General features: G+C 33.2%; 2 protein-coding genes across 6 annotated transcripts in view; both read right to left on the bottom strand.

The window, feature by feature from the left end:
• Positions 1-171: 171 nt before the first annotated feature.
• Positions 172-18409, bottom strand: srpk1a (SRSF protein kinase 1a). Of its 3 annotated transcripts, none has more exons than XR_012383565.1 (16): positions 18357-18409; positions 17631-17685; positions 14006-14136; positions 13262-13370; positions 13080-13167; positions 12693-12780; positions 12373-12479; positions 11203-11368; positions 10981-11006; positions 10123-10339; positions 9637-9984; positions 9304-9404; positions 8068-8175; positions 7880-7949; positions 4245-4867; positions 172-1255 (listed from the first exon to the last, which is right to left on the bottom strand). XR_012383565.1 is itself a non-coding variant. In XM_017357280.3 (16 exons), exons 1-16 carry the CDS (start codon positions 18367-18369, stop codon positions 1071-1073), a joined length of 1905 nt encoding a protein of 634 aa, XP_017212769.2. In that variant the 5' UTR covers positions 18370-18409; the 3' UTR covers positions 172-1070.
• A 741-nt stretch (positions 18410-19150) lies between these two features.
• mapk14a (mitogen-activated protein kinase 14a) overlaps positions 19151-21809 on the bottom strand; it is a 33179-nt gene continuing 30520 nt past the window's right edge. For 2 of the 3 annotated variants that reach the window (XR_012383817.1, XM_005167061.5), the window contains exon 12: positions 19151-20180. Coding sequence is in view for 2 of the 3 variants with exons in the window: in XM_005167061.5 (XP_005167118.1) it covers positions 20113-20180 (68 nt within the window). In the remaining variant the exon portion in view is untranslated. 3 annotated transcript variants of the gene reach the window in all.

Here is a 21809-nt window from a genome sequence, read left to right as displayed (position 1 = left end):
TTTCCAGTACTTTGTTGAATCTATGCCACGAAGGATTAAGGGAGTTTTGAAGGCAAAAGCTACTAACTCTGTACTAGTAAGGTGTATCTAATGAAGTGGCAAGATAGACTACTCCTAACTTTATTTTTAGTTTCTTTTAGGTGGAGGAGAACAGAAAGACAGACAAACATGTGCACCCATCTTCCAAATGCTTTATTAAAACACTTCTATTCTTAGCTTAGATGCAATAGTAGGATTTCTTTTAAAAACTGTACATGGCTGTAATATACAGATCAAGGCAAACTCTTTGGTACACATATATACAGACACACACGCATACGCATGCACATGCGCGCGCACAAACACATACATACAACACACACTCACACTGAGAACAAATGTTTCTTCTTTTTTTCTCTTTTTTTATCCCCCAAATATCATTTTTGGTGACCCTTAACATTTACTCACTTTATATGGAAGCTTCATGTACTGACCATGAGTGAGAAGACTTTAAAAATTCTAATCTGAGACTGACAAGTTCAAAACCTATTCAACTAATAACCACACGCACGCACACGCACACAAGACACTTGTATAGTTGAGAGAAACACAGAGGTGCGGCGAACAAAAATAATCTTAATTTATACTCTACAGTCATAAAGGTAAACCAACAATTCCCTTTCCAAAAACCCTCATCGCTTTCCATCTCTGAAAACTAGTAACAAAAAATCTCATGTGCATCACGCTGCAGTCTCCGTTCAGAACTGCAAAAAACATTTCACGACTTCTGGAAATCAAAACAAACAGGAATTTCCTAGGTCTACAAGTCATCCTTTACCAAAATAAGAGGAATGGCGGAAGGATCTCGGCAGATTTGACCCTCACAATAAACCTCTCAACTCTGGAAAAAAAAATGTATAATAATAATAACAGTTGAGAACAAAAAGACAGGTTTGCTATTCCTCCCAAGCAAAACGAATGACTCGGATGAACGGAAGAAAAAGTAGTATGCCGATATGCTCTATAAACTGAAAGTGATCTGTTGCAGTCTCTTTAGGTGGCCTGAAGTGTGCAGTGGCGTGGAGAAGCCACTAGAGGGCAAGCCATGGGTGTCGCAGACAGTCAGAAGCCGTGGCTCTTTTCTCAGGCAGGAGCTCCAGCATAGGAAGCAGGAAATCACTGAAGGTTTGGGCTTCCTCCTGAGGCCACTCGTACTTATCCATCAGGACGTCCAGCAAACCCCATGGCTTCAGTTTGGTGATGTGCTTCAGGTCACCTATAGAGAACACATTATCAGAGACCAGGCTACTGGTTCTATTCAGTTCATGCTATTGCCTATATATATATATATATATATATATATATATATATATATATATATATATATATATATATATATATATATATATATATATATATATATATATATATTATTTTTATTATTATTATTATTATTTAAGAGATGCTCTGAATAATTTTGGATCAGTATTAGCTGATAATACATTCTATGACAAATAAAGAATGACCAGAGCATCCCTAGTTTTTGGCTACAAGTAATATTACAGTATCATTTGACATCATTAAACAACTAAATTGATTAATCAATGATTTCAAAAGCAAATATTTAATAAACCTGAAACAACAATTACTTTTAAATAAACCAACAAAGATAAATAGATCCCTAAATACTGTAATAAACATACTGCTTATTGTTAGATACTGCTAGTTGATGTGTTTACTTAAGGTAACTAATGAAATCTTTATGGTTTTGTTTAATCTTGTGTTTGGAATGAATGTCAAGCCACAAACAAATATCACACTTTCATTTTAAATGCAATTTTTAAAAATATTTTAGAGCAATTATACATTGATCAGAAAGAAAATGATAGAATTTTGTATATATTACAGATTAGGGCTGCATGATATTGGAAAAATTACATTGCGATATTTACATTTTCTACGATTTATAATGCGACAACTTAAATAATCATTTAAGATTGATTGGGGTGATTTTGTATTAGAGCACATACAATTTATTAAATTACAAACAGATATAAAGTAGAGCAAATATACAACTGAAGTATACGGGTACAGAAATAAAATCAAATGTACACTGAAGCTGTATATTCTTCATTGTGTAAACAATCAAGCACAATTAATCTTTGTTTAAGCTACAAACGTAATAATTCCTTGTGCCAAAATGCTTTAAACTTGCTTAAAATGGTTTACACAGGTCTTAAAAACACAAGCAACTGATAAACTTTCACTTTATTATGGTTAAACTGATATGACTCCAAAATTCTTACGTGTTCTGAACTGCTGTACCTGCGCAAATATAACCCTGACTCCATATTGCACGTTCTGTGATGTGACTAATGCGTATTCCTACACTGCTAGATTGATGCTAAAGTGATATATTGTGCAGCCCTATTATAGATTAAAATTTTCATTTCAAAGAATAATGTGCACTGATGCCAATACATAAAATGCATTAAATAAAAAAATTATGAGTTCATGCTGATTGCAAAATGCTTTAACATACAAAATTACATTTATATTTACATTTATATATAAATACAATCCCATTAAAAAAAAACAGGGACAATAAGATATCTTTATAAAAACAATTAATATTTTTATTAAGCAATCATTTAATTGATCATGTGACTTATAGTTTTCAGTGTCTTTGATCAAATAAATGCAGCCTTAGTGAGAATCTTTTTTTTTTTTTCCCAAATCTTTAACAACTCCAAGTTACTGAACTATGAAGGACCAGGAGTGTCAGTTAGAAATAAAATGTAGAACAGGCCAGACTCACCTTAGATTGATAATTATAATAAAATAAGTGCCCCTCCAATCCTCTAAAAAACAAATCCTCTATTGCAAATTAATCTAAAATTATAAAATAAGTATAATAATATAGAAGGTTTGGGGAGAAAAACGGTTTAGTTTACAGTGGCAAGGTCAACTATCAATCTGAGGTGAGTCTGGCCCATGAAATCAATCGGTTCATTTTTTTTAACGTTTTTGACATACACAGCAGTGCTTTCTATGAGATTTAAAGAGCTTGTATTTTGTAATGATGCATCAAAATCAAAACATAGTATCCTGTTATTTTGTTGCTTTTATTTGTTATTATTTAATATTTCATCACTAGACAGTGTGAAACGGTGATGTATTATAACAAACATGAGTTGGAACTAGGCGTTGTCAGCTATTTGTTCAGATCAATGCACGTTTCATTTACAAGTGAGAGAGGGTTAAGCTCAACTTGAGGCGAAAGTTGATTGGTTGGTCCCACATGTGGACTGTCCAATGACATTTTTAACTCGATTTATTTTCAACTCAAGAAAAGCATGTGGCTAAAGTAATGGAACCAAGTGGCAAATAGAGAGAGAATAGCATTTGTCAAAATGCCTTTTTAAAAAGCCATTTAAAATGTGCATTAAAAATATTATACTTTTTTTTACTGTTTGATTAAACTTTATTTTAAAACATGAATTAATTTTATTTATACATTTAATAATTGCTTTCAAATGTTTTATTGCTTATTAAATTACATTTAAAAACAATTTAAATAAACTTTTATATAGGTCTTTTTATTTGAGCATTATTTGTTTGTTTAAATTGTGATTTGTTTATATAAATTTTATGCTTTAATTATTCAATTGTTAATTTGATTCTTTGTTTTATTATTTAATTTATTAAGTATAGCATACAATAATAAATTATTTATAACATTTCATAACATTTGTATAATACAATATACAATATTTTAGCTTAAAAGGGGTCAGATTTTTCAATGCAAATTAATTAACTTTTTATACAATATAGAAAATAAAAAAAAACAATAAAAAATTAAATGAACAAATAAAAAAAAAACAATAATGATAAAATAATCATGTAAACAATATGTACACAGTTTGGGTCAAATATTTAGTCAAACTCTGTATTTAATTATGTTAAATCTTTGTTCTTAGTCTGAAGAGGAGACTGTGAGAGAAAGCTTGCTTCCTAAAATAAAGCTGTAAATTGAAAAGACAGTGTATTAGTAAATATTCTTTCCATTACTTTATATAGGTCCATCCAGATATGTTATGTCCCAAAACATACGCTAGTGATTGGCTTTCTGGAAGCCACTTTGTTTTATTTCTAACTGGCACTCCTGGTCCTCCATACTGAACAACATGGTACATCCTCATTTCACACGCTCAATCCAATGTAATTCTCTAAATGATCTTAATTAGCCATGACGACGTTGTTACCTTTCTTGCTGAAAAACTCCTTGGAGTATTTCCCGGTCAGTACGAGTTTGCGTGGGACGACCCCAAGCAGTTCAATGATCAAAGCAATGTGGTCTACATCACAAACAGACAGTGTCGAGCAGTAGGGGGGGGGGTGGCGAGGACAGTGAGGTGGAGGAGCAAACAACATACATCTTTATCAGACACTGTTAATACACTCATTCATTCACCCGTCCTGAGAGAACAGAGGCGAGAGGGAAGTCCAGGAGATGCAGCCTTGTCCCGACAGCACTCTTTCAGATCCCAGATTCAGATTAAAGATTGGTAGAAGAATCAGACTTGTGTGAAGCAGAAATCTGTTTCTGGTAGCGCTTCAAGCCAAGTCATGCTACTCTTTGAAGCTTTGAACAGTTCCTCTATTGTGCTTCTCGTGAACAACTTTAGATTTGCTGGGATATAGTTTTGGTCTTACACAAGCTGCTGAATCTCCATTCTTTCCTTCAAATGTTTCTCTCTCTCAGGACAGGGCTCAACCTGACTGACAGGCGTACCTTTTCGGCAGAAATATTCCTGTGAAAATTTCCCGCTCAGAGCATAATGACGGGGAATGTGCCCCAAAAGCTCAATAATGAGAGCAAGGTGGTCTGGGAGACAGAGGGAAGTCAGAGACACAGAGAAAGAGAGAGAATATGATCATGGAAAGCAGGAAAACCATGGGACAGTATCGTGAATTATGACAAGAACAAAAGTTAAGGTACATGACAGTTTGGAAAGCAATCAGAATAAAAAAAAATGTTTTGTAATTTTTTTTTTTTTTAAAGGCTCTGCTGAACACCTGATTTTGATGATTTATTAGAGTCACATTCCATCACCTCAGGAACACCCAAATGCAGAAATATTAAAATTGTGGTGGGTACAATGGAGCAATAGCCATGGGATGACAACTGTTTTCAAGGTATAGCATGGTTTGCAAAGTCAAGGTTTTAAAAATGTCAAAATCTTATGCTATACCACTCCTATGGTATATGTAAGATTTTTTTATTAACTTTTATTTTTTTTTTTTTTAGGATAACAGTATCTCCAGCAGAAAAGATATATAAAGATGCCGTTTATAATTGTAATAAAATTTGTATTTTTGAAACCAATGAAAACAGCAGAAGTTAATAATGCTGAATGATTTAGCCTGACATGTTTACTTCTCCAAAATATTATGTTTCTCAAAATAAAATATATTGTGTTCAAAGGGGAAAATGTTTTTGTTTTGCACACACATATATTTAAAAAGAATGTATTTTAGAGCAGTAAGCTCAATACCAAGAAACCGTGATACTTTTAATTGAAAGTTATCATAACATCAGAATCTTATACCGGCCCATGCCTAATTAACAATTACTAAAAGTATGGGTTGTTTTTTTTTATAAGATATTATGCAGGTAAGTAAAATCACACAACAGCAGGATTGAATATCAGCACAAAATATCCATTTTGCACAAACTAATAAATAAATGAAATAAATTTACATAAACTAGAAAATGATTTAATCAAACATTATAGACCTGCCTCATAGACCTGCTGCCAACTATTTTAACATCATATTTATTCATTACTTTAGCCATTTTAGTGTCATATCTATTACTTCAAAACACATTTATTCATCCATGACGAATATAGAAATTTATTATGTAATGCCATATTAGCAGAAATACCTAAACTAGCTTAGATTCCAGCACAAAAACACACTCACCATTTTGTGATTATTTGTATGGGAAAAAAAATTACAGTTGAAGTCAGAATTATTAGCCACTCCTTTGAATTTTCTTTCTTTTTTAAATTTTTCCCAAATGATGATAATATATTTTCTTCTGGAGAAAGTCTTATTTGTTTTATTTTGGCTAGAATAGAAGATGTTTTGAATTTTTTAAAAACCATTTTAAGGTCAAAATTCTTAGCCCCTCTAAGCTATATTTTTGTTTCGACTGTCTGTAGAACAAAGCATTGTTATAAAACTTGCCTAATTACCCTAACTTGCCTAAGTAACTTAATTAACCGAGTTAAGCCTTTAAATGTCACTTTAAGCTGTATAGAAGTGTCTTAAAAATAATAAAATATCTAGTAAAATATGATTTGTTGTCATCATAAACAGAAAATGTAAACAGTAATGGGGGAAAAAACAGGAGGGCTAATAATTCTGACTTCAACTGTATATACACATTTTTAAATACAAGATAACTAATTGCACAGACTATAAAAAGACTGTTCAAACTACTTAAGGATTTGCCAAAGTGCACTAATAAACCCAACAGGGGTGCTTAATTATTAAGATTTAAAACAAAATGCAGCACAATCATTTCAACTTGAACCATGAAAACCAATGAAACGTAGCAATAGGCAATGTTCTCTACTGCAAAAATAGAGAACTAAAAATACTATATCTATGTTCCTCTTTGAAAGAGCTGAAGTATGATCTAACTCTGCTAGCTTTATATTCAGGAAGATGACATCAGCTGATTACAGTGCAGTGTGGTCAACCACAAGAAAAACAACAATGTTTCAGCAGAAGAATTATGCTGCATTACTGATTTTCCTGAATGTCTGTTTGATTTCTAGTCTGACCTGATTCTGCTAAACATCTTGCAGATACAGAAAGGCCACAATGCACAATTTACAAATAAAACCTCCGCACCTGCTACACTTCTCATGAAATGCTGCACTTCTGCAAACAAAAGATTGGCTTACGATATCACTTCATCAGATTAAGCTCATTAGATCTCATACTTCAAGCAATCATACGTGGCTTAATAATACATGCAAATTCTGAACACGACTAACATAACCGAAGTGTTTAAACAACGTTCACCCTCCAGTGCAAACACTATTAGATCTGAGATGACAGAATTTCTTGGAAACCGCTAACTGAGCTTGACTGATGGGTAATAAATTAAGTTGTGAGCGCACAAATTCTTCCCACACTCAGTAAGGCATGCAAAACATACATAATTATGTCTTAGTTTAACAAGGAAGACGAGATCAAGAGGAGCAAAAATATGAGTCAAAAGCAGACAGAAGCAGAGGGTGAAAGATGGAGGAAGTAAATATGAAGAGGAAGTTGAAAGAGACCAAATTTCCATGCATTTAATAGCAGGCTCCGATTGTTAGCAGGGAAATAAACACAGGATTACAACCCTCAAAGCATTGTTATATTAATATATTGCAGTACATTATGCCTTTTAATTACTTGTAAGGCATAGTTCACCCAAAACTGAAAGTTCTGTCATCCTTTACTCACCCTTCAACTCGTTTCAAACCCGTTTGTTTTTTTTTTCTGTTAATCACAAAAGAAAAAATCTGGTAACCTGAAGACATTGACTGCCATTTGTTTTTCCTACTATGGAAGTCAACGGTAACAGGTTTCAGCATTCTTCTAAATATCTTCTTTCATGTTCAACAGAATAAAAACACTCAAAAACCCCAGGAGGGGAAGTACATTTTCAATTTTGGGGTGAACTATCCCTTCAATTATTTGTCAGTCTCATTAAAACTAAGCAGGTCTCTTACTTCAGGCATGGACACAATTTTAATTTTAGTAAAATAAAAACATTCATAATATTTGATCTTATGTTAAAGAGAAGATTTTGAATGTAAAAACTGTGCTTTACCTTCATCTCTGGAATAATCTTCACCAGAGTGGGGCTCAAACAAATAATCACCAGTGGCCAATTCAAACGCCTGGAACGAAAGAGCAACCCAACATTAAAGCTTGAACTGTTCATATATGAGGATTTATGTAAAAATACAGCTGATTAACAAATCAAACTGATGAAAGTGTTGGCGGTTAGTTCCTCACCATGCAGGCCGTGCTCCATATGTCAGCGGGTGTGTTGTATCCTGATCCCAGCAGCACCTCCAAAGAGCGGTACTGTCGGGTCTGAATGTCTTCAGTAAAGTGCTTGTGCTGAAGGACAGAAAAATACCTATAAGCAGCTCTCAGCAAAATAATATCCGCTTGTTAAGTGTGACGTCACGTGAAGCGACTTCCGGGTCCAATTGCTCTATTAAACTGTATGACGAGAGTCAACAAATGGTAATAATAAGGATTTAAAAAGAACTGTAATATTTTGAAAATCAGGATCGCAATATATACATCCATGCCTAATATCCAATGGCCAGAAAGTGATTCATTTTTTATAAATTGTTAAAATATTTGGGTTAATGATGCAGCAAGTCGAGAGACTGTTTTGAACACCCTTATTTTATATAAAGTTCACTTTGATGTGTGATATGATTATGAAGTGCTCATAAACAAACATTTTCTCAATTCAATTGAGCAGCGGCATGGTCCTGAAACAGTATTCCATATCTCACGACTTAACAAGCGAATTGTGTTAAAATGAAAAAACTAAATTAAATAAACTTTTATCTATATTATAATTCTTAATAAAAGTCTGTGAATCATCTAAAAAAGTAGACTCAGCAAAATATATCTCCATGTCACTTTAGAAGTCATTTTGCTAAATTTCCACACACAAAAACACGAACAAGATGTAGGTGTTAGCTACATCTCTGATAAGATAATCCTCTGTGATTTTTGAAACTGCTGCTAAATGACATCTTCGAAAGCTCATTGATTTCCAGGTATCATAATAATAATAATAATAATAATAATTCAAATCTAAGTTAAAGTGTTTGGAGCCAAATAAACTTCCATTTAAAAATGTGGTACTAGTAACATCTTTATTACATTTTGTAAAACCAATAATTTGATTAAACATACGATAAAAATAATTTATTGTGAAATATATATTATGTAAAATGTATATAATGTAAATTCTATGTATTCTTGTGATGGGCAAAGCTGGATTTTCAGCAATACTAGTGTCACTTGAACCTTTCATTAAAAAAAGTGTCTTTACAGGCATTTTGATTAATTTAAAATAATTTTAAAAATTTAATTACCCCAAATTATAGTGTTCTTTCCATAATTTAAATCAATATTATCATAGCTAAGAAAAAATACACTACATTATGTATAGCTGCACTTCTTCAAGAAATTACAACAATTTGGATTTCGACTGACTCTTACCACCCAGCAGGCATTTCCAAGGTCTGCAATCTTAACCTTGATCTTGTCAGCATTGAGCGGATCCAGTGGGTTGACCAATAGGCTTCCAGCTGACAACTTGTCTACAAGCAGAAAAAGAGCCAATTAAAAACAGCCATGCATCCTCACTACAAACTACTACTGCAGTCGGACTCATCAAGAATTCTCACTGTGTTTACATGAATCTAAAACTATAAGGGATAGTAAATAAAAACAACCCATTTAAAACAAACAGTTGGCAGTAAGCCAGGAGGGACATCTAAAAGAGATGTCATACGTTTTCTGGAAATGATTACGAATATAATTCGAACTGACCGTCCTTTATCTTATCTTTGTTCTGTTCCCTGGCTCTGGTTCTAGTCTTTTGCTGATGTTGCTCTTCGGTTGCCAGTTCTCCATCCTCCAGCTGCTCTTGGCCTGAGGTGCCGTTACTATAACAGGCCTGATCAAGTTCAGGGGATTCTGCCCCATTACAGTACTCATACATGCTTTGAGCCGTGTCCTCTGGGCCTGCGTTTGCGTTATGGTGGTCCTCTTGTAGTAACTGGCCATACTGCAGGTCTCCTTGCTCGTCCTCCTCAGGCTGTGTTTTACTGGAGTGCAGGCAGCCGTTACAGTTAAGCTCGACTGAAGCATCTGATGTTAGTCTCTCTCTGGTGTCCACTATTACAAGGGATGCAAAAAAATAGCGAAGTTATAATGGCTCCATTTATATTACATCATTGCCACTAACTGTACACTTGAGTAACAAATCACCTTCTAAATAACCATAATTTATACAAGGTACAAATAGAAACTAACTTATTATGTCCTCAGTAGCAATTTCCTGCAGTGACGCCTGTCTAAGTGGGGCGCAGGAGGGAGATTTGGGGGATTCTGGGTCGTCCTCTTCTTCCTCTCTGCCCTCAGGCCCAATCTCCATCTCTTCCAAGTCCATGATGCACTTCTCCAGGAGCTCCGCTTGACGCTTCTGCTTCTTCTTTAGCTTCTTTTTCTTGTTTTTTGACATTTTTGGTGCCTAAGGAAGAGCAAGGTATTTAATAGTGTTAATGTTTTAAAGCAAAACTTTCCAAAAATAATCCTGTTTTTTTTAAATTAGGTAAAATTACATTATTGTTTAAAAGTTTGTAATTGATGCATTTTGTTTTTTTAAATATATATTTAACAAACTTAAAATAATATGGCCAACAACACAGTTTTAATGCCATAATATAATAAATATTTCATTCATTAAAATAACTAATTTACATTTTTATTAAATATTTTCAACTGGAATTCAAAGCAACATTTAATATTATTATTATTGAATTGTTTTGTTATTTGAAAACTGTTTTGTAGTTTAAAGAGTTTTTGTTAAGTTTTGTTAAGAGTTTTTTAAGGGTTTTAAAACTCATTTTTAAAGGGTTAGATGAACAGAACATTTTCAAGTACAACATTAATGTGAAAACAAAAACCTTTTAGAACATCAAAACCCAGAACATTTCTGGCATTGAGAACAACAGCCTAAGATAATATTTTATTCCAACAAAGATCAGCTTTTGCAAACCAGCTTCAGTGCACTAAAGAATCAGCTTGACTCTCTGAATAAGTTTTCTTCGGGTATATTTCATTTTCTAAAATACATAGTGTAAAAGTATTTGTTAAAGGAGGAAAGCATACCTGTTTTGGTGCAGGCGCAGTGCTCACTGGAAGATAAAAAAAAAGAAACTGAGACACAGAGACTGCTAACAAAAACAAATCAATTGTCCCTTTATAAGCAGCATGCTTGAGGGTAAGAAAACTTAACCAACAAGTTGTGTTAACATGAGTGTGTGATCAACCAAAAATATAGTAAGAAGAAGTTGACACACAGTCATATGTGAGAAAGCAGAACTGCTATACCTGCTGATCCAGATGGAGGAGGAGCTCCTGCTTTCTGCCATTCAGTGGCTTCTGCGGCCAGTCGCCTGACATACAGCTCCTCCACGCTCATCAGAATGTTCTCTGGCTTAATGTCTGTGTGGATGATTTGACACTTGGTGTGCAGGTAATCCAGACCCTGAAGAACCTTAGAGATTAGGTAAAAGACATATCAAACATTAGCATCTTTCTAAACATAAGAGAACATAACATTAAGGCTCATAATTTAAAATAATTATTATTCAGTGCTAAATAACATTATTTATTGATTGTGTTGGTCATTAATGGCCTTTCAGAACAATAAAAATGTGTTACTAAAAGTTTTTTGGTTTTTATAACAATTCTAGGAATAAGCATAACTTTAAAACAACATTAAAATATGCTATAAAATATTAACAAACAAAATGCATACGCAAAGTGTCTAAATAAAGCGCAAAAAAGTATCAGAGACAAAGAAGGGAGAAGATAAAGCAATATATAACAGATAACATAAATATGTTGATATTTAAATTCTGGCTAGATACAATTTTTTTTTTTTAAATGTGTATGATTTTTTTATTACATTAAGTTACATTAATTAAAACTATACTGCAATTTAAAATCTATTTATTTAAAAATGCAACTTATTCCTGAAATTGAGGTAAAGCTGAATTTTCAGCAACCATTACAGTCACATAATGTGTCAGAAATTACTGTAATATAGATTTGCAACTTTAAAAAGATTTTCATTATTAATATCATTGTTTTAAACTGGTTTGCTGTTTACAGTTATGCTGTTTAATGTCTTGTGAAAACTGATTACTTTGATGACAAAGTTAAGATTAATTAAACTTTTTAATATTATTAATGTTTCAAAATGTTGTCTCTGTATAAATTTAATACTCACTTTAATACACACAAATAAAAATATTATTTAAAAAAAATAATACTTACTAAAAAATGTTAAATAATGTACATCATGCCCTGTTATCATGTTTTTTCCTCCACCTCAGTGTTTTCATTAGCAATTTTTATTCATAAAAGCATAAACACAAAACAAGTGCAAACAATAATTAATCTGTAACAGATCCACCGGATCCAGGACAGAGGCTAATTAGCTACATGGTAATTAGGTGAAGACTGATCTGGTTGTGTGGTGGTGTGTTGAATTACCTGTCGAATGATGCTCTTCACACAGGGCAGAGGTAAGCCTTGATAGTTGGACTTGATAATCCATTTAAGCAAGTGGTGCCCTAGAACTTCAAACACCATGCAGACATCTAAAACTTCAAGTAAAGGAATCTGCTGTTGGCAAAATTACATGTTCAAAAATCTATCTGCAAAACAGGATCTCGAAAACAACCGTTTTAAAGTCAGCGTTTCTGTAAAAGAATTTAGGGTATGCTAAAATAGCACGAGACGACTGCTTAGAAGACTTCCTGACCCATTTTCTCTTTCACACTCACAACAACATTGTGCATTTTCAAGGATACGAGTGCCATTGACCCCTGAGATCTTGAAATCATCCAGTAGCTGCACAACCATCTCTCTGTTTGGATCATCAGGGTCTGTATTTCTGACCTGAAAACAAAATAAAGAAAATTGCACATACATTCATACATAAAATATAATATAATATAATATAATATAATATAATATAATATAATATAATATAATATAATATAATATAATATAATATAATATAATATAATATAATATAATATATGACATTTCACACTTTTTTCGCATTAAATAAGGTTATGGCTGTTTTGTAAAACTTCCATTAATCGCAAGTAAATCTAATCTTCAGATTTTACGTGCATTATGAGGGTTGAATTATTTAAAGCCTTAATGTTGCAGTGGTTCATGTGGATACTCACAGATCTGAGTAGTTTTATTTCATCCAGAGCCGTTTCAGTGTAATGCTCTGCACTTTTTACCACCTTCATTGCAACAAACCGCTTTCCTCTGTAAAAAAGGAAAAAGAAGAAGAAAAAGGATCTTATACATATGCGAGAACATCAAATGTGTCTTATGTCAATTAAGAAGACAAAGCTCTTACTGGATGTCCCAGGCCAGCCACACAGTGGAGAAATGCCCCCATCCCAGCTTACGGATCACATGGTATTTACTATTAAGTAGGTCCCCTATTTTCACGTGATGATAGCCTCCTAACCAAAGAACAAGAGAAATCTTTCAGCTGGTATGCATTCTAAAGCTGATCGATTGTCCTTTACAGCTGGGTTCATTCACATTTTGTAAGGAATTGATTTTGAGTAATCAAATTAAAGCTCGCTTAGAGCAAAATACACAGAACTAGAGCTTGACCAGACATTGACACCTAAAATATATAGATAGGGTTTTTACTGTATAAATAATCTCAAGGTGTAACTTTTGAAAGAAATTATCTTGCTCTGTTAAATATCACATTAATTAATTTCATAGAACCTCTAATAGTTGTGTCTTCAACTTCATTAAGTCAACAATTATGTGAATATGACTTACTTTTATATTAAACATTACAAAATTAACAGATATAAAATGCATGCATCTATAAGGCTGTAAACACAAATAAAATAAGACATTTCTATATGTATGCTATTAGTATCAGTTTTTTTTAAATGGTTACATGTTGAACATTTAGGAGAAAAACAAAAATTACTGGCAGATACTTTAAAAAACAAAAAAACAACACCATGACCTGCTTCTAGCCTTCTTGCCTTTCTGAGATGTCATTTCAGCTATTTTTAATAATCGAACAGTAACTTCAGCAATTAAAAGAGATAGATAGATCCGTGTTTTGCACCTTTGCAATAGTCATTGGGATCTTCTTGTTCTTCATCATCAGAGCCGAGGATTTCCTCATCTGGTTCTTGTATCTGGGTCTCTGTAGGGGGAGGCTGCTGTTGTGATGCCCCGCGTGGAGGGTGTGCTGGCCTGAGGGAGGATCATGGTGCATTTCATTTAGGTCAATGGACACGCATTAAAGCACAGTATATATGGGACACTCCTCTTACAGTGTAAACTCTTATAGCCTGGACCTTTTACATTAGAATCTTTGAAGCTTATAGGACACGATATACAGTCAAACCAAATATTAATCAGACACCTTCAACTTTTCTCACATTATCAGTTTATGTTTTAATAGTTTAGAAAATATGAGACAAACTCGGTTTTTCATCATACAAAAAGAATTCAGATGACTGTTATGGGTTCTGTTAGTTAAGACTATATTTACACAACTATCAAAACATTATTGGGTGACTCTTATCCTCAATGACAGCCAGTAGTCTCTTAAGCTGCTGTCAACCAAGTTCACACAAACCTGACCTTCAATATTTTCCCAGTCACAGCTAAAGCTTCTTTAGTTCCTATTAGTTTATTTTGCCATCCTCAGTTATGAAAATGAAATAAAGTTTTCTGAATCTAGTAATAATAAAATGTCAAGAATTGTTTCAGATGAATTAATAATGTTTTGTTTGATTGTAAATGTTTTGACAACCATTTCACCATATATGTTACTAGGCATAGGACCAGGGCTGTGCGATTTGGGGAAAATATCTAATTGTGATTTTTCTTTTTTCTTTTTAACAGATATGGCAATTTCGATTTAACTTGCAATTTAATTCTGTAGTTAATCTTCTGCTCAACAATCTGTATCGTAGCTTCTTACTTCGAAAATGCAGTGCATGTTAGTTAAAAAAAGGAGCTTAAAAGATTTTAACTAACTCCAACTTTTATTCAAATTTGTTTATAAATACTTGTAAATTTTTGTCTAGAGCAAACAGTAGTGAGTTATGGCATTAGTTATCTCCTGGGGCCTTTCTGATGTTTTTTCATATGGTGTTACAGCTGCAAACAACACTGAAATTGTACTTTGCTGTTGCTAGCTACTAAATTGAGCGTCACTGGCAATACTTTTAGCTGCATTTCCTCATGCTTTGGCAACAATTCTGTGACAGCTTTTTTGTTCAGTGTCTGTGACTTTGAAACCTTTAGAATGATGTTTTTCATTGATATGAATTCATCAATTCATGCTTCTGAAGCGGCAGACTTGTCCGTGCTTTCCTGTTAGTTTTATTGTTGGCTTTCCACATAGAACGGTTGCAATTTTGATAGGGCAGAACAAAAGTGTGCTCACTCAATTGACTAGTAAGTCTATCACACACTGACAGCAGGCACTCATTTGTTTTGGGTGGAGAAAATTATATAATACATATTTCATACTGCAGCCTCTTGCGATTAGCTAATCACAACATTTCAAATCGTGATTGCGATATGATTTTGATTAACCACACAGCCTTACATGGGATGACAACTGGTTTCCAGGTTTGCTGTGATTTAGGAAAGGTTCAAATTTGTAATATTTACCTAAAATAAAATATATGTAAGTTTTTTGTGTTTATTTTAATAGTGTGGTAAAGAAATCTATTTTTGAAATTAATGACAAGAGCAGAAGTCAATGATTTATTTAATTTATTTAGCCTGTTCCCAAATATTATAAAGGTTTCATTAAAGTAAAATGCATTTTGTTCAATAGGGAAAAAGTTTTTTTTTTTTTTTTTTTTACCCAGACATTTAAAAAGGAACTTATTTTAGAGCAGCAATTACAAAACCTAGATATATTAATCCAATATTACCATACCATCAGAAACTTATACTAACCCATGCTTATATGTTACACACAGAAAAAGTTTAATTACAAATAAAAATTTTACATTTAAGACATTAAGACTAAAGATTTACTGAGAAACTGGAAAGAAACACATTATCTGTTTTCCAGTACATTGACATTAAAAAGTTTAAAACAATAGAGAAGATAACTTATACATGACAAGAAACATTTAATGCAATGGTCATAGACTTCTGTCTATCTCCTCATTTCTACTTATCTACTGACATTTTAAAGCCTTAAATTACAGAAAGTTTAATAAAGACTCTAAGGCTGAAAAACAACTATTTTAGTGAATTAAGAACAACACTGAAACAAAGTGATCTGAATAATTCAATTATATAACCTCATTTTTAAACTAAAACAGATTTTGTAATTATAGTTCAATTAAATCCTGATCAAACAATTTGTACAAAGCTAACACCTTTTTTAGTTTACTACTACAAATTGAATGCTTTGACAGTCTATATTGTAAAAACCAAATAGAAATAAACTTGACTTGCATGGCAATACTTTAAAAATGTCAAACTCAGCCAAGATGTCAATGCAAGCCTTGTGTTTTCTTTTCAACAACATCAATTGTTTTATTGAAATAAAATGTTGATCAAATTTAGCAACACTGTTAGCGTTAGGATGCGTTTCACTGACTGCAAAGGTATCGATGCATGGTTAAACACCCATTGCAAAAAAAACACCCGTGTCGTACATCATTACTAAAACTCAAGTGAAAAGGCCCAACTTTATACCATGCATTAGGGCTACACGATATTTAGAAAAAATATTCTTTTACTGTGATATACAGAGCTCAGCATATATTTGTAAACCCCTCACAAATCTATCTTTTAAATTCATATTTTTAATAGGAAGCTATACATTAGACTAGTCAGAACTAAAGCCAAATCTTCAGCTTATCTGACCAAATGACTTATGATATCGTTCCAAAAACTATTACACCCAAATTTATGTTACAGAAAAATATTAAATACAAATTTAGTTTAAAATTTAGTTGATTGAATTTAACTGCATTATCTTTCAATTTCTAAATAAGTTTGGTGACTAAAATATTCCGTTTTGTTTTAATGCACCAAAACACATTGCCTATATTCACTGAGAAATGGATACAGATATTCATTTCAAAATGGTGTGTACGCAATTATGCTAAGCATTGTATATTGCGATATCAATATCATTTCACTAGATGACTTAAATGACTCTATTTTATCATTTAATTGCATAAATAAGAAGCAAAATAAATAATAAATAAACAGTCCTTCATGGTTTTCTGGTTAGTGAAACAGCATTTTAGTTCAAAAATTGAACAATAACCTGTAAAAACAGCATGAACATTATTGTAAGACTAATTAGAACTAAAATGTACTAATATCTTTATCTTTTAATCTTTAATAAATAATTTAATTCTGCAATGTGACGATTGCAGATACACACACAGCGATATAGATGCTCATACGATATATTGTTCAGCTCTACCATGCATGCTAAAAATGCATGCAGACTTCGTTCTGCCAAAATGTTCACCAATATTATCAGATGAACACGATTCAACAACAAAAACTGATTAATCAGATCAAACTTACAATGACTCATTCTGTTCTACAGCACTATATGGAAATGTATAAAAACAGCGGTGTGTTGTTTTAATAGCACAACAGTACAACTACATCCTATAATCAAAATACTTTCCATATTAAAGACCCATCTCTTAGGTCTAGTGTAACATTACTAACAGAACAAAACTTACTTCTTGGTCGACTTCTTGGCTTTGGCCCTTTTCTTCCTCGCCTGCAGTGCCAGAACTGGTGACAAATGAGATGCAGATATGATGACAAAAATAATAATCCGTCAAACTCAATGACAGCAAAACATAACCTGACAATAACACAAGAGCTACGCAGACCGGCGTCGCTGATCTTATGTAATCTTATATAATGCACATAAACAATACACAGCTGTGTGTTTACAGTGTGACAGGAACCGAGCGCTTTAAATGAGTGCAGACGTGGAGCTTCAAATACACGAAGGTTTTTAATAACGACGGAAAGGATGCAAAAAAAAAGCGAGTCTGAAGGAAATTCCTAAAGTTTCCACGACAGCAAAGAGGAAAAACAAGCTTTCAATTCTCATCCAGCTGATACGTGCACGCGCCTGCTAGTATGTTTAACGTCTATCTAAAACAAAAGACAAACGAAGTCGCTGAAGTGAAGTAAATACAACCCGATATTAAAACATGCCTCTGGGGCGTGAGGAAAATATATTTAGCTCACTTCAGCTGCAGACTGAATGGCTAAATGCTAACGCTAAAGACACCAGCCCATGCGTCTCAAAAACAAGAAAAATGCGCATTTGGGGATTAAAATTACGCTACTCATTGGAATCAGAATGTAAGTTAGTCGCCTTGCCTCATGTATAATCGTTTTAGCTCCAAAGGCGGTAAATAATATACAGAGAAAGTCAAGGAAGGGATTACCTTTTCTCTCCATGTTGGCCCCTTGGTTGGCGGCTTGGGTAGCACTTGCGCATGCGCGCGCGTCCGGACACGCGCGTCTTGACCTCAGCGCGTTCACAGACCGTACTGTGATCAACTTTTTTACTTAAAATGGATGTTTTAAAAAGTCGTAAAAATATTTATAGAAATATGTGACTTAAGTAGACGAAGATATGAAATTTAAATCCAAAAACGATGAACACAGAAAGTATAGGCAAAGGCCCTTAAATTAAAAAAGTATCGGGTAACCATAGCAACAGTGGTTAATTTATCGTTGGGTTCACTTTTTTGAGGTAACAATAATGTTATTTAGGTAATTTCAATGATAACATGCTTAATTAAATTAGTAATAATTAAATGATACTCAAGAGGCATGCATGAATTAAGAAGTCAATAACTTCAGTCATGGGCGACATTACGGCTAAAAGGTTGCTGGTTCACGCCCCTGCTGGGTCATTTGGCGAATCTCTGTGGAGTTTCCATGTTCTCCTCATGTTGGCGTGGGTTTTTTTTCCACAGTCCAAATACCTGCGCTATAGGCGAGTTAAATAAACTAAACTGTCCAAAGTGTGTGTATGTGAGAGTGTATGGGTGTTTTCCAGTGCTGGGTTGTAGCTGGAAGGGCCTGCGAAAAACTTATGCTAGATAAGTTGGCAGTTCATTCCGGTGTGCCAACCCCTAACAAACAAAGGGACTAAGCTAAAGGAAAATGAATGAATGAACTTCAGTCGCTGTTGTCCAACACCAAACCAACAAGCAAAATGAAAAAGCAGACGTTTCTGAAAAATATTGGCCTTTATTTTCAGTAAACAATGGTGTGTTTGAGTCCATGTTTTCTATATCAGATGCTAAAGCGGACAGATGCAGCCTTTCAGGTTCATAAATACCACCTCAACTGTATATAAATATCTTACTCTACTTTCATATTTGAACATTCAATTAATAGTATTTTAAAAACAGCTACTGGAGGCAGAATCATTCATTCAGATCGCATACAGTTCACAGTAGCAACCTCAGGTACACACACACACACACACACACACACACGCACGCACGCACGCACGCACGCACGCACGCACGCACGCACGCACACAATCAACATCAAATGTTCATTCCCTAAGAAACATACACAAAATATATGTGGGGAAAAAGATCAAAAATAAAATGCGTAAAGATTCCATCAGCCTAATGGAGCATATATATTTACAAACAGCCTGAACATATCACCAATGCAGCAATTTACATTCTTCATCCATCAGAATGATTGAGAAGCTGTAAAATTGTTAAATACATTGCTCATTTGATTGGAAAAAATATATCTATATTTAACAGAAAGTAAATGAACAATGTTTTTTGAACATTTAAAAATAAAATATAATATACTGCAAGTGTGATACATTGTACAAAGAGTGAACAACCAAGTAGTATGAATATTCAGGGAGACATTACAATTACATGTGGCCTTGCATGAATGTCATAAACGAACATTGTGAAACTGACCAAGCAAACTGTTAAAAAATAATTTCATTTTTTGGAGGTTCACAGAGTAAAATAATTATTTTCTAAGACATCTTTTCCTTCTGTTTGGCCCAGAAGACGATATTTGGAAAAATATATATATACTGTAAATGAAAAGAATAAGTCAAACAGCTGACTGGCTTGCTGATTACAATACTGCAAATTACAGCTTTTCTGTACAAGTAGTACAGTTGGTTTGACTGCCATCCAGAATAAAAGGTCAAGACTCCATTTCATCCACATCAAAGACTGGAGGCTCAAAACTGATCATCTCCTCGTATGTCTGACCTGAGCAGAAACAAAACAAACAAAAAAGACAATTAAGGGTGTGACTGCAACAGACTTTAAAACTACATCTCCTACTAAAATGAACTGATCAGACACTATTTACATGTTTTGGAGAGAGCTATTTTAAATGTATTAAAACAATTAACAATGTTTATACAAACACTGGATGAAAAAGGTGACGTTTAAAAAGAAAAACAACAGAAAATTGTACAAAAAAAAATTAAAATTACATTAAAGTTAGTATTACATCTTTATTTTGTACTATTACTCAGCTGTAAAAAAAAAAAAAAAAAAATAGTATGAGGAGTAGAAATAATTAATAACGCAAATTAAATGTTTCCAAAAAATTTTATAGACCTTTTTAATTTAATATGTAAGAGCCCTTATAATTAAAATAAAAAATAATATTAACATTTTAAAGTAAATTTTGTAACCAACTAGTGTTGTCTAGTCTAACAAATCCCCCAAACAAAAAAAAAAAACTAATGTTGTTTTGTTACCAAATCAACAGTTTGCATATGTTTTTGTACAGTTTATGAAAACAATGTAACAGACAGCAAAGTCATAAAAAACTGCATGTTTTCCTGACAGACTTTTAAGGTACTGATTTACGCAAGTTCCATTTATAATGTTTCTCCTTTAAATCTGTAAAAGTAAAAGCCAATATTTTGCCCTATTTAGAGGGCTTGAAATTAACACCTGCCAAATGTGGGTAGATTTTAGCTTTGGTGGGTTAGACAGACACTCCCACTAACCACTTGGGTAGGTTGAAAATTATTTCAAATTTCCAGTGCTGGCTTGTCACTAAAAAATAGAATTTTAGTTTCTGATCGTTTGCTAATATGTGTGCAAATGTGATCTTAGCATCAAGAAGCAGCACAACTGACAAAAATAACTGTTTGCACAAGCAAAAAAAAGCAGATTAATACAGAATGAGAGGATGATCAGGCGCACAGTGGGATACAGACAATCCTAACTCACCGATGAGGGCTTTAGTATCGCAACTGGTGTGATTGCTTCACTTTGAAATAGACTGGAAATAAAACGATGCTGCTTTAAAGAGATTTTTTCGTAAACAGCAGTGGTTGCCGCTTTCGCTTTCACCATTCTTTTACAGATCATTAATGAGCCTAACATTAACCATGTGCACGCAGACATCCTTTCATTACTGCACACAGAATGTTTTTCACTTGCTTTCTTTTGCCTATAGTTAAATTTGTTAACACTTTTAATTTATCATGTTTTACAATAACATTGCTTTAACATGATATTAACTTTCCATTTATGTATAGTTATCTGGTGATCTGGGACCTTTAGCCTAGACAAACTTGTTTTTTTAAGAACATTTTTGTTGAATAAATTGTTTGTGAAATTGTGGCTAGTGAAAATAATGAGTGGCTAGTAATGTTGGATAACTATGTAGCTTTGGTAAAACCATAGAGCAAAACAAAATAGTGCTAAATAAATGATAACTAAATAATACATTAAATTATTATGTTGACAAATAAATAAAATTTTAGTGTTAACTGACAGCAGCAGTCTCATACTGAACCAGCCTTGAACATCTCTAGCATTAGAGGATGAAGTTATGGAGAGGTTGCTGTTGTTGTTGCTGCCGCTTTCTCAATA

Source organism: Danio rerio, chromosome 8 (genome assembly GCF_049306965.1).
Source record: "Danio rerio strain Tuebingen ecotype United States chromosome 8, GRCz12tu, whole genome shotgun sequence".
Lineage (NCBI taxonomy): Eukaryota > Metazoa > Chordata > Actinopteri > Cypriniformes > Danionidae > Danio > Danio rerio.
Note: the sequence above shows the minus strand (reverse complement) of the source record. Positions and strands in the feature narration are given on the sequence as shown.

What these genes read in the sequence shown, in the direction of transcription:
- srpk1a (XM_017357280.3), bottom strand. An exon ending in TGGCTGGCCTGGGACATCCA is followed by an intron (nt 13,168 to 13,261) that starts GTAAGAGCTTTG and finishes CCTTTTTTACAG; the next exon opens with AGGAAAGCGGTTTGTTGCAA. An exon ending in CTGCGCCTGCACCAAAACAG is followed by an intron (nt 10,340 to 10,980) that starts GTATGCTTTCCT and finishes GCTCTTCCTTAG; the next exon opens with GCACCAAAAATGTCAAAAAA.